Source organism: Aspergillus multicolor (genome assembly GCF_047715735.1).
Source record: "Aspergillus multicolor strain CBS 133.54 unplaced genomic scaffold BDW74scaffold_10, whole genome shotgun sequence".
Taxonomy (NCBI): Eukaryota; Fungi; Ascomycota; class Eurotiomycetes; order Eurotiales; family Aspergillaceae; genus Aspergillus; species Aspergillus multicolor.
This window is the reverse complement of record NW_027395961.1, coordinates 345,648-358,397: the sequence shown is the minus strand read 5'-3', so window position 1 is coordinate 358,397 and position 12,750 is coordinate 345,648. Positions and strand designations below refer to the sequence as shown.

Sequence of the window (12,750 nt, the reverse complement as noted above, 5' to 3'; positions counted from 1 at the left end):
TGCAAGCTGGAGAAGTCCGCGGATTTCGGCCCATTCTCGAAACGACGTTCATTAGGCCCGGAGCGTGCTCCGTTGTGGGTATCCACTGAGAGGTTGGGGTTCTTAGCAAAATCACCTCCCTTCTGGAAACCTTCATGGTTCTTGGGGAAGGGCTTGGCATGTCTAGTGAAAGCCTCGCCATTGACCTGCTTACCACCAGTGGTATTGCCGTTGTCTAATCCCTTGGGACCACGCGTCCGGTCAGGCACCTGTGATTTGCGGACATCTGTAGAACCGTTGTCGGCGCTATTTGAGCGTCGTGATGGCGCGGGCAGTGAGTTTGCACGAGTAGAGTTGGACTCATTCCTACCTCGGTCTCCAGCCGCGGTTTGCTTGGCCGGGGTTGCTTGGCCAGAAGAGTTCTTGTCAGGAGCTCCGGCGCCGTGGGATCCATTGCGAGTGGTGTCTCGTCCACCGCGCGCGCTTCTCCCACCCCTACGCGCAGCGGAAGGTAGAGGCGTGTTGAAGACCGCAGTCGGAACGTAAGGAACCGGTGTCCACTTTTCCTTGCCATGGGGACGAATCACTGGGCTCTTCTCAGTCTTCTCGGACTTTTCGTATGCCTTCTTTTTCTCCTCGCCCTGGGCGCCCTGGGGAGTAGGCCACAAAGCAGCATCTGCAACCGGAGGAACGGGTGCGCTCTCCTGTCCCTTAACGGCGTCACCCTTCTTCGACGAATCACTACCCTTCTTTTTGGATCCAGCCTTCGGCTGTTCCTGGCTATCCTCAGATGCAGAAGAAGTTTCGGATGTAGGCTTGGAAACCTTGGTGGCGGCGTTGGAAATTGGGTTAGCTTTGACCTTGGCCTCCTGCGCCTCCTTTCTTTGTTGCCAGATGTTCACCGCGGGGAGAGCGGCAGGTTTAAGCTCTTTAGGCGAGGGCTTTTCCTTCTTCTTCTCGGAAGACTTTCCCTCAGTGCCTTCCGCGCCAGCGTTCTCTTTGTCCGACCCTGAAGTTTGAGATTGCTTATCCCAGGTAGACTCCGAAGTGCCATTTGTAGCACTAGACTTCTCACTCTCTTTTGAGGCCTCGGGTGTTTGCGCGGTAGCGGCGTTAGGTGAAGCAGTTTCGGAAGCCTCCGTCTTGGGCTCGCTCACTTCCTTTTCGTTTGTGCTATCGACATCAGCGGCCACTTCTGTCTTTGGGGTCTCAACGTCTGCGCTAGTCTGCAAGCTTTCCGAGGTCTGCTCGTCCGACTTTGACACTGGCGTAGTCGACTCAAACGGTGTCTTGGATGGCTGCGTTGAAACAACGCCTTTTGCGGCCTGAGCGTAAGAAAATGCGGTGGCCATATTTCTTTGCGTTATGTTCGAAGAAAGAAGTAGGGATATCCGTGCTAGAAAATTGGGAGAACAGTTCTACCAGAGAACAGACCACCCTAGGCAACCACAAGAAATGTATAAGCGGTCCTGACACTGATGGAAATCAGAACAACCAATGTTCGCCCTCTAAAGTCCCACCAAGATGCAACCTCCCGTTGCGGAAACTCTCTCTTTGTTATAGGATCCGGAGATGCTTGTCAAGCCGATGAGAGCGAAATAGAAGGGACGAGGGTTCACTCTAGCAAGGTCCTCGAAATGATAATTGTCAAATCCGACTACGCTTGTTTCCTGAATGGACCAGTGTTTCACGCAAATCGCATCGGTAGAATCACGACGAGGGATGATAAGCCGGGAGTCGCAGAATCAGGACGAGCGATAATTCGGAAAAGGCACACGAGGTGAGGGATGCTGAAAGTATTCGAGGTACTCGCTCAACGTAGAAGGTTGTCACTATTCTACCGCGGCGCACGGAGCAATTCGTAGCTAAAATGATTGAATGTCTTAGAACCCAGCTAAAATCACGTCGGTTCGGCGTTCGGTCCGTGGTCGAATCTAGGATCGCTGCGGACTTCGCACTCGAACAATTCAACGGTAGAAAACTCACGATTTGGTATAATGCACGTCTGATGACGATGGAATTCAGTCGCCCCTTGAGTAGTGTGAGAGTCGCGACTTTCACGTGGCAACGGTTAGTGAATATTCAGCAGAGGTGAAGTACCGAACTTCTTCGATAGGAAATTTCAAGGACGGGAGACGGAAAAAAAAGTTGGGTCGCGCTAGAAAAAAGTTCCAGGAAGAACTCGTGCGGAGAAGAAATGGATTCCAGAGTGACCAAACGATCAATGTACCCTTCCCAATATAGAGAAGAGGAAGAAGAAAGCAAGAGAAAATGGCCCGGTAGATGCAGTTACAGGACGGGTGCGAAGGGGAGATGCGGCTGCGGCACACTGAGGAATGGGCACGGCGTGGGTACAACAACACAAGCGTCCAACGAGCAGACGGGGTGTTGAAGACAAGCGAAAGTGCCAGGAAGGTAGACGCGGAGGGAACTGAGGGGGATGAAGAGGGGAAAATGACAAGGTGAGGTGAGGGAAAAAAAGAGAGGAGGGAGAGTAGCAAGGCGCACACAGTGAGGGAAGAAAATACCTAAGAATAATCCCAATCAATGCGCAGTCTCAGTCTCCGCTGGGGGGCCGTGGAAGAAACGCCGACAGCAGTAAAGGGAAAAAGGAATTCTACGCAGAGCCCGCCTGAAAAAAATTGGTAGGGGAAAAAGTGTTCTTCCTCGATGCCTTCCGCGTTTGAAACTGGAAAAAAAATTATGATTTATTGCTGTTGGCTCCGGACACCCGCACATTCACCATAGTGGGCTTCAGGGCTTCTGTGGGTTGCGGGTATGAGCCGATGGTTACTATGGCTTCCAAAATGAAGGAATTGATATGGCTACAGAGTACGGCTCTGCTCTGTCCTTCTGACGGCTCGCCATTACTTGCAATGATTGGATCTTACAAGACGATTGTTCCTAAAAGTCTATACTTCGTCCTTCCCCAATTCGGCGTCATTGTTCGTTTGGGTTGTTCACCAAACCCCGCCATTTCCTGTCTTTTGAGTAATCCCGGCGTCCTTTCTATCCTGGTCTTGTCTCGGAGCGGATGAAATAGGCGGCAATAGTCATTAGTTACATCCGATCCGTGGTATCTAAATCTGTCTCTGAGGTCCTCAAAACTGTTCAGGACAGCTCATGGCCCAAGCAGAAAGAACGCAAGAATTCTCAAAATCAGTATAACAGGTTCAGGCAGCATTGTACATATGGCTTAACTGTAGACATCTGAGAGAGTATTACTCTTATACCCCTCGTAATCCACAATAAAAGAAATACCTAGTCATGCGGAATAAAAGGTGCCAGGGTGCGGTTACCGTTTCTAGCTAGGTATGAGAGTTTCCGGGATTCCAGTTAGGTACGCACAGTGCTACTCCGTACTCCGCGCAGAATTGATGCCCTTCCCTGCAGACTACTTGCCTGAAGCAATTCAGCATGCATGTCCCCGATTCCCCATGAACCGCTGCCGTTTTGCACTGAGTGCGGAGTATGACCGACTAGGTACGGGGATTGGAGGGGTAAGATCCTGGTCTGGCTGTCCTTTCCTCGTTCTAGGCTTGTCATATGTTTCAAAGCGCAATATATAGAGATCATAAAGAGTCGCACTGCAAGCCCTCCTCGCTGACCGTGACTTGGAGTAATTGTAGTTATCCGGTTCATTCCAATTTCTCCAAATCATGCCATCTTCGTTGCTTGGCACCCCCGATGCGGATCCACATGCTTTATTTCGACTCTCAAAGTCGAACTGCGCAATCGAGGCGTTGTTCGAGGTTAACAAGAACTATAAAATCGCAAATATCAAGATCGAACAACTCTGCCGATCATAGATTCACCGGTGCCCAGGATAGAAACTCCTCGGCCTGCAATGAGGAGCACGTGACAACCGCCTCATTCCGTCACCTGTGAAGGTTTCCGGCGCGTGCCGTTGCAATGATCGCAACAGCGGTTCCAATCGCCTTAACCAACGCTGGTGGTGGGCTGATGCCGTGGTTATGTAGACGTGAATAGTTAGCGTCCTAAGATTAGGGGTAGTCAAGCGTCAAGTCAAAAGGACTAGATTTTGGAAATGAGGGTAGACAATCTATCGACAGGCATTTCCCGCGTGCCTCATATGGGAATTTGCGATTGTTGTTAGGGCTGGTTCTCGGCATTACAGTGACATCGGGAATGTTCGGATGTCGCTCAATCCACCTGCGGCCGAAAGGCCCGATATATCACGTGTTGGTCCCTTTAAAAAAGAAAGAGGTTGTTGAAGGATGATTCAATAAAGGCAGCTACCAATGTCTATATGAGACCAAGACTTGTTCCTTGGGATCGAAATCAGTGACTGACTGCCCGGTAACAGGTCCTAGGCGCATGAGTATCTGGGACACCAACTTGCGCTTCAACCCCTCACGGACAGGGATCTTCTCTAGAGCATCATAACCGTTAAAGTATTTAACGTAGGTTGGCCAGACGGTTTTTAGTGAATTCACAGTGCCCGGACTGGCAGAGTTGCCCTCCGCTGCATCAGGGCTCCCAATGCTAACAAAGTCTGCGGCAGTTTCATGGAATCGTGCCACAATCTCGTCCAGCCATCGAGATTCCAGCGGCGAGACTTTATGAGGTAGGAGTATCAGGGAAGATGTTGTCAGCGATGCATTCTGGTCGAGCAGAGAGCGAGATAGATTGACGCCAGTGTCCGCTTTGAAGCGGTTTGGCATTGGTGTTTCGTCCCCGCTCCCATGGCTTGCGAGCGAAGATGACGAAGACGACGAACCATCATCTATGTCACTGCCCGCGACTTCATCTTCGGTAGGGATCTCGCTGTCCGATGTAGTCATTGAGGGTTTACCTTTACTCAAGTATTTGTCTACTTCCTCGCGTCGAATTGCTAATTCAACGGCCATCTTGATTTCGGGTGATACTTTCACTCGGGCGAAAGATCGAAGCTGAGTGACCCAACCACCTCGCAGCAGCCATGCTAATATAGCGAAATACGTCGGTTTGTGGTCCTTGCTCGGAATGAAGTTTCCATAAGGCCGTGGTGTTCCACTCAAAGCTGATAACATCTTAGGCAGGCTGGGAAGTGTCGGGAACGCCAGTTTATAAGCGGCCGACGCGACTTCTAACTTGCTAAGATCGCAGTTCGGAGATACAATGTAAGTGTCTCTTTGGTGGAGGGGAGGGATCGCGCGAGCTCTTCGCCAGTAAACCAGATGACTGGCTAAAAATTGAATCGTGGGAAGAGGCATGCCGGAGATCTGTGAGATTTGCACAAAGGACTTTGTTGGACTAGAGCAGCGGATGTAATGGACAAGTGGTGGAGCCAATGCTCCTCCAGCCGCTTCCACATCTTTTATTATGGTTGCCTCATTATCGAGCAGTAGCAGGGCAAAGTGTTTGGCCAATACTTGATGAGGAGCGCTGTTGTCGTCCGTCATTGGGTCATCCGCGGGGCTTATACTATCTGCCGTCGTAAGCCAGAGCCCTGGGTATGCTTGGTCAGTCGGCCCGGGAAGATACGGCGTTGAAGTCAGCGGGGGTATCTGGAGAGATATGGACACGTCGGGGCTCAATGTGACAGACGCAATCTTCGAAGCTGATATGCTGGTATACAAAGTGCAGATCGCTCTCGCAAGAGACGACTGGCTGATCAGATCCGTGTAAAGGTTGTTCAGTGATGTCCCTACAAAACACTCATTAGCCTTGGTTGCAAATTCCATTGTTGTGGTGCAGCACTTTTATCTTTTGCTTTCTCTTTGATGTTCAAGATGTGCTGTGACTCCCTCCAGACGTAGTTTGTCCGAGACTGTTCCCATTTCAGAGCCTTGGTAAACTTCTTGATGATGTTGTCGTATATTTCCCGGACACGCATCGAATATTCCAACAAAGGTGGATCCAGAACGAAGACGACATTGAACATGGTCATCGTATCCTTGTCATCAGCATCCAATAAGTCGCTTGCCACTTTTGAAGACCGATTGGTAGGTGTGGAGGAACGTTGAGCTGGGGGATGAAGCGCCGAGTATGGACTCAGGGTCTCGGTCGACGCTGCAATACCTTCGTCGCCGTCATCCTGAGAGTCTTCTGCCGCGTCATTATGCCCGAGCTCCCCTCCTTCCCATTCAGCGCGCTGCTTCTTCTTCTTCTTTTTCCGTCTTTGCTTTCTCCAACTCCCATCCTCGCGAAGGAATACCGGCCAACCAACAAACGCAAGATCGTTGATCCCGAGCTCAAAGCGCCTTTTGTGCCATGAACGAGATGGGCTCAGAAGCTTCTCCCATACGTCCGTTGGGAGACCTAGTATTGATTCCCACGGGACGCGGTTTGCACCGTCCGTTTCCCTCGATCCGTCCTCTTGTCTGTCCGAACCAGCGCCGGAATCATTCTCGACATCTGAGTTCGCACCACGTTTTCTTAAGTAAGCTCTGGATGAAGTTATTGACCCAGGCCGCTGGCTTTCCCCAGCCGCGAGTGCGTCGTCAATTCCAAAATTGCTCGATCTTCTGCTCCCTGCGATATGACCGCTTTGGTTATGGCTCTGACTCTGAGCTTCGTCTTCATCTTCGTCGGAACTTGAGTGACTGTCATCACTGGAAGTGGAATCGTTACCCTTCGAGCTTTGTCTGCTCCTTGAACGCGACGTACGTCTTGCTTTGGGTGGTCGCAGGGCGTTATCGGTGAGCGGTTTGGGAGGGTAGTGGAACACGAAGCGAGGACCAGCACGTGAACGAGCGATTAGGACAACGGCGACCAGACAAGGGTCCGGGGGTCGAGCAATGGAGGACATCCAGGCGAAAAAATAGACTTGGTCCCCGTTGAATGGATGGAGTCGGCATGGAGCTTGAACGGAGGCACTGCAGGCGCCCGGTCGGAGCTGGACCAACTGCTTCCCCGCAGCGATCGTCGTCGCCCTGGCTTCTCCGGAGATCCTCCGGCTCCATCCAAAAACAACATCAATTTCAGAGGCTCTGCGTTCTCTTCCAACTACCGGCCATCGATCCAGATTATCATCCTCTGTATTATTCCCAGCGTTTCAGCTGAAGCCGAAGAGTCGGGGGTCGTATCAAGATGCGGGGTCCAACAAAAGTCATGCGACAGCCTTTGTTCCTCCCACGACTTGGCAGCGCCTTCGTTTCTGCTTTATTGCAGCATGGCAGTCGCAACCGCCATCAATCTATCAGTGCATGGTGCAAGATGCTCTAGACTACGGAGTATAGCATAGGCTGCAGGTTGGATGGGCTTCGCCATGTTTAGCCCGAAATTCGATTGGTATGGGGCTCGGCCTAGAACAATGCGGTGATTGGATTGATCAGCTCCCATCCAAGCCTCCAAGCCTTTCGAGCTGGACCAGCTGGTACCGGAACTGGCCGTATGGCTGGGAGCGGTCAGATGCTCGCTCTTCTCCAGCCCTCTGCCAGAGAAACCTCTCTGGTCCAAGGATAGAATGACGCAAACGGCGGCGTATCATCCGACCTCCTTACAACCAAACATTGTAGGCCTCCACACATTTTAAGGATTTTCCCCGCAGATAGGCTCGAATATGATTCATTATTGACTCCTTCGCTTGACACTTATCTCCACGCCGACCACGTGGGGTCCGCTTGCCGACGACCAGGGTTGATCTAGTCTTTGTCTTGTGCTTACTGGCGCCCTATATATGATAGGGGCGCTGCATCTTTTTGAAGCCAGGCGCTTCTGACTTACCAACCATGGCCGACAACTCGACTGAGAGCCGCGCTCCCCCTCAAGGTGGAATTCTTGAGGGCGGAGATCCATCTCAGTATGATCCCAAGAATCCGATCGTCATCTTCATCATCCAGGTCAATATGCTCCTTACGGTAATCGTCCATCCCGTCTAACCATAAAGTAGGCCTTTATTATCATTGTCCTTTGCCGCCTGCTCCATTGGCCACTATCCAAGATCCGTCAGCCTCGTGTCATTGCGGAAGTCATCGCCGGGATTATACTTGGGCCTTCAGTGATGGGCCGTGTGCCCAATTTCACCGAATCAATTTTCCCGCCTGCATCAATCCCCAGTCTCAACTTGTTTGCAAATGTCGGTTTAGTCTTGTTTCTCTTCCTCGTCGGCTTAGAAACCAACTTGCGCTTCCTTGTCAGCAATTGGCGAGTGGCTAGCAGTGTCGCAGCTGCTGGAATGATACTGCCTTTCGGCTTAGGAGCTGGTGTTTCGTATGGTTTATACCATGAGTTCCGACACGAAGAGGGCATAAAACCCATCAACTTTGGTACATACATGCTTTTTATTGGTATCGCCATGGCTATTACTGTGAGTTGTCCGCGCATCTTTGCGCTTATTGTTTTGTCTAATCGTCCAGGCATTCCCGGTCTTGTGCCGTATTTTGACTGAGTTGAAACTTCTTGGGACAAATGTCGGCGTCATTGTGTTGTCTGCTGGTGTCGGCAACGACGTTATTGGCTGGATTCTACTCGCCCTCTGCGTCGCCCTTGTCAATGCCGGAAGTGGCCTCACAGCGCTATGGGTGTTTCTCGTTTGCGCTGGTTATGTCACGTTCCTGATCGTTGTCTTCCGCCCATTATTCTTACGTTTTTTAAACTACACCGGAAGCCTACAGAAAGGCCCAAGCCAATCTGTGGTTACCATTACGATTCTGCTGGCCCTTGCGTCTTCTTTCTTTACCCAAGTGATAGGCGTCCACGCCATTTTCGGCGGTTTCTTGATAGGCTTACTGTGTCCTCATGAAGGAGGATTTGCTATCAAGCTAACGGAGAAAATCGAGGATTTAGTGACCGCGCTGTTTTTGCCACTGTACTTTACACTTTCCGGCCTTCAGACAAACTTGGGCTTGCTCGACACGGGGATTGTATGGGGCTATGTGGTCGCCGTTATATCGATCGCGTTCGTTGCAAAGGTTGCTGGTGGAGCCCTTGCTTCAAGAGCTTGTGGCCTTCTTTGGCGGGAAAGTTTTGCTATTGGCACGCTCATGAGCTGCAAAGGGTTGGTAGAACTCATCGTTCTGGTACGTAACAAGATCTCAGTGGCTACAGTCCTTTGCTAATTTTATGTCTAGAATATCGGATTGCAAGCAGAGATCTTGAGCCATCGAACCTTCACGATCTTTGTGGTCATGGCCCTCGTGACAACGTTTGCGACGACTCCATTGACCACATATATTTACCCGAATTGGTATCAAGAGAAGGTCGACCGATGGCGGCGAGGTGAGATTGATTGGGACGGAAATCCTCTGCAGCCTAGAGAACGTAACGACAGCGTCACTGCTACCAAAGAACAATTGCAGTCGCACAAGGTTCGCAGGCTCCTCGTTTATCTGCGCCTTGACGGTCTTTCCAGTATCTGCACACTTGCAGCCCTCCTCGGTCCAAGCCAGTCTCCAAGTCCAAAAATCCACCCGGAGAAGGCACATGACTCGAGATCGCCAGAAACAGCTGTGGAGGAGTCTGCTACCGAAACCCAAGAAGATTCCTCACTTAAAGTCCATGGGATCCGCCTAATGGAATTGACAGATCGAGACTCTAGCGTGATGAAGGTGTCCGAGGTCGATGAACAGTCCTTGTGGGACCCAGTGATTAATACCTTCCGTGCATTTGGCCAGTGGCATGATATCTCAATAATGGCCGGTGTATCCGTGGTGCCTGAACATTCATACGCAGATACTGTGCTTGGCATGACGCGCGAGGACTCGACGGATCTACTTCTCATACCATGGAGTGAGACTGGTGCTCTAAGTGAGCACCAGGGCGGACTCGGCATGGACGAAAGAAACCGCTTCGCCAACGGGCCTTATACCGGTTTTGTATCGAGTATCTTGAATGAGAGTTCCTGCAATGTCGGCGTTCTCATTGAACGCAGTATGTACACTCGCAACGCAAAAGCTCGCCCTGCTTTACAACGAACTGTCAGCGCCAAGAGCATTGGAAGCGCAGTGTGGACTAGCCCCGTGGCTACACGCTCCCACCATATTGCTTTGCCATTCTTCGGGGGAGATGACGACCGTTACGCGCTTCAGTTCGTCCTTCAGTTGGCGCAAAACGACCAGGTGACAGCCACAATTATCCATATAGATGTCCCCACGGCGTCTCCGAAGACAAGCAGAGTTGCTGTTCAACCTAAACAGCAAGAGTCTTCCTCCAGTGCACAGTCCAATAGTCTTGAGGCAGAGTCCGACGCCGTCTTCTTCGCCACGCTACGTGAATCCCTACCAGACACATTAACGCCCCGTGTGGTTTTCAAGAGCGTCACCCTGCAGGATAACGCTGCTGCCGTTCAAGCTGCCATTGTCGCCGTCAAAGATGAAATGACCCAGTCTGTCTCTAAACCAGGCAACATCACTGTGGTCGGGCGACGTAACAATCACGTGGATCAGACCCTAGACATCGACTCTCCTTCATCTGATGAAGTTGGGCTGGACGCTCGCGGGGTGTTGGGAGCTGTCGCCCAGGCTATGGTGCGCACTGAGCACAGGTCTGTCGGTAACGTGCTTGTTCTGCAGGCTGCTTCCCGCCATAACTAGCGTGAAGGAGCGGTTTTTACGTCTACTATCTTGCTTAAGCGATACTATATAAGCTAGCGATACCTTTTTGGCCCACGATTTATGATTAACTTCTACCTTGATCCATGCCATACATTCTCAACTTCCTTTCGTAGCGCTGCTAAGCTCGTACCTAATCCCACTCAGATTGTTTTTCACTCTGGTAATAACTCACATTGAAACTCTACACCAATACCGGGAAAATAAAGTAGAAATATCATAACCATCATTATATGCAACCATAATATACATGTAATATACAAGCCAACTTGCTCTCGCTGAGCGGCCAACCCACCATGCCATATCATGCAGCGTGCAGCGTGCGCGCCAAACCAGGAAAATGCACCATCAAGCCCAGCCATCAAATTGACCCTAAGACTTGGCTCGCTATGAGCTCGAACTCGACCCACTCTGTGCCTGTGCCGCATCCTTATCCTTCTCGAAAACAAGCCCGAGGTTCTTGAAGTCGTCCGGCGCCATGAGGTTCCTACATAGTCGTCAATACCAGTCTCAACACCCATACGGCACCAGAGGAGTGTAACAGAGGTGAGTGACGAAGGTGAGGTTATAGAACGTACTTGTCCATCCGGCAGGCCAGATACCCCTTCGCTAGCCGCCGGCATTCCTCGTCGTTGACGCCGCGCTGGAGTTTCAGGCACTTGAGGTAGCTTTGGATGAGGTGTTTGCATTCTCCTACAGAGTTTATTTGTCAGAATTGGTCTTGTTTGGATAGGTAGTGCGGTTCGGCTGAGATGTATATGGAAGGGTAGGTCGGAAGGCAGGTGGTAGGCCGCAATTGTTGATTCAAGCAAGCATCACGAATCGCATGACATTGGATGTATTGGGAGTTGATAGAAGGTATTAGAGGGGTATCTACCGTCATGATCAAGCGGGAAACTCCCTCGTTCGGGACTATAGACGTGCACCAAGAGTTAGCTGATCTGACCATATCGCGCGCGGAGAATAACTCAATAGAATCGGCTCCAATTGAACTGGCAGGACAAGAGCACTTACGGCGTGGGTTTACTGTTCGTCGCGCCGCCGCCAGGACTTCCGAAACTCATATTGCTCAAAGTATAAGCCAGATGGTTCAAGGTGGAATAATTCTAAGAATCGGAGATGCGATACAGGCCGCTGCGGAGAACAATCGGTATCGAGCGGAGTCAAACAGGTCAAACAGGGCAAACATGCTGGTCCCTGCTGCATGCAAACCTCCGAGGCCTGTACAACGCCAGAACGTCAGATATATGTCACAGGCTCCAATCAGGGACGAGAATTGCGGTGGTCTGCGTCGATTGACCCCTCATCTTGCTATGGTCTTTCTTACGCAGCGGAGCCGGTGGGATGAGAGTGGGAGAAAAGTTCGAGGCCTCCAGCTGGAGATAAAATAGTGACGTTATCGACTCTATTCATCTTAAGATTGGACTCCAAGTAAACAATTCCATCGATATTGAAGCTATTCAAAGCACCAAGACCTCATCGATCTGCATATAGTACTTCAGCAACCCCTATGCCTATGTACGTTATCCACCCGGGTAGCTTGTCAACCAGTTACTGCACTCACTACCCCAGCCCAAGTACCTTGAGGACCTCCAGACTTGCAATCCCGCCCAGGATAGCCTCATCCCTACCCAATGACATTTACCCTTAGCATCAACACCATCACCACATCGAATTATCTTGAGCAAGCAAGTTACTAATGACCCTAGGAAACTCGAAGGAAGCTGCCAGTGCGGCGGCGTCGAATTCTCCCTCGATTCATCCACCCCAGTCCCCTACCAGCTTTGCGCCTGCAGCATCTGCCGCAAGATCGGCGGGTATGTTGGGTGCGTCAACCTCGGTGGAATCGCGGATAGTCTGAAGATCAAGAAGGGGGAGAATTTGATCAAGTACGTTTCGTTTCCTTCGCGAGTTCCTTTTTCAGGTTGCGGCGATCAGGAGACGCAGTGCTAATGGGACAACCTGCAGAAAGTACAACGCCATCAAAGCGCGCGGCACGAAGGACGAGGAGAAATGCACGTCGGAGCGGAGCTTCTGCTCGAACTGCGCGACCATGCTCTGGCTCTGGGATAAGACCTGGCCTGAGTTGATTCACCCGTTTGCGTCGGCGATTGATACGGAGCTGCCGGTGCCTGATGAGATGGTTTGTATCATGGAGGACTCGAAGCCTGCGTGGGCCAGGTATCCCGAGGGGAAGAAGCACGTCTTCAAGGAGTACCCGTCGGAGAGCTTAGAGGGTTGGCACAAGAAGCATAATTTGTTCTATGAGTGAGCT

At 51.1% G+C, this 12,750-nt stretch overlaps 2 protein-coding genes across 2 annotated transcripts; one reads left to right on the top strand and one right to left on the bottom strand.

Moving 5' to 3' along the window:
• Positions 1–4,051: 4,051 nt before the first annotated feature.
• BDW74DRAFT_13192 (nitrogen permease regulator 3 family protein) lies at positions 4,052–6,952 on the bottom strand. Its single transcript, XM_073722305.1, has 2 exons — positions 5,683–6,952; positions 4,052–5,629 (listed from the first exon to the last, which is right to left on the bottom strand). The coding sequence occupies exons 1-2, from the start codon at positions 6,731–6,733 to the stop codon at positions 4,236–4,238; spliced, it is 2,445 nt and encodes an 814-aa protein (XP_073584545.1). The 5' UTR covers positions 6,734–6,952; the 3' UTR covers positions 4,052–4,235.
• A 442-nt stretch (positions 6,953–7,394) lies between these two features.
• BDW74DRAFT_13185 (Kha1p) lies at positions 7,395–10,639 on the top strand. The gene is made up of 4 exons (XM_073722302.1): positions 7,395–7,766; positions 7,817–8,233; positions 8,283–8,945; positions 8,997–10,639. The coding sequence occupies exons 1-4, from the start codon at positions 7,656–7,658 to the stop codon at positions 10,455–10,457; spliced, it is 2,652 nt and encodes an 883-aa protein (XP_073584544.1). The 5' UTR covers positions 7,395–7,655; the 3' UTR covers positions 10,458–10,639.
• Positions 10,640–12,750: the final 2,111 nt, after the last annotated feature.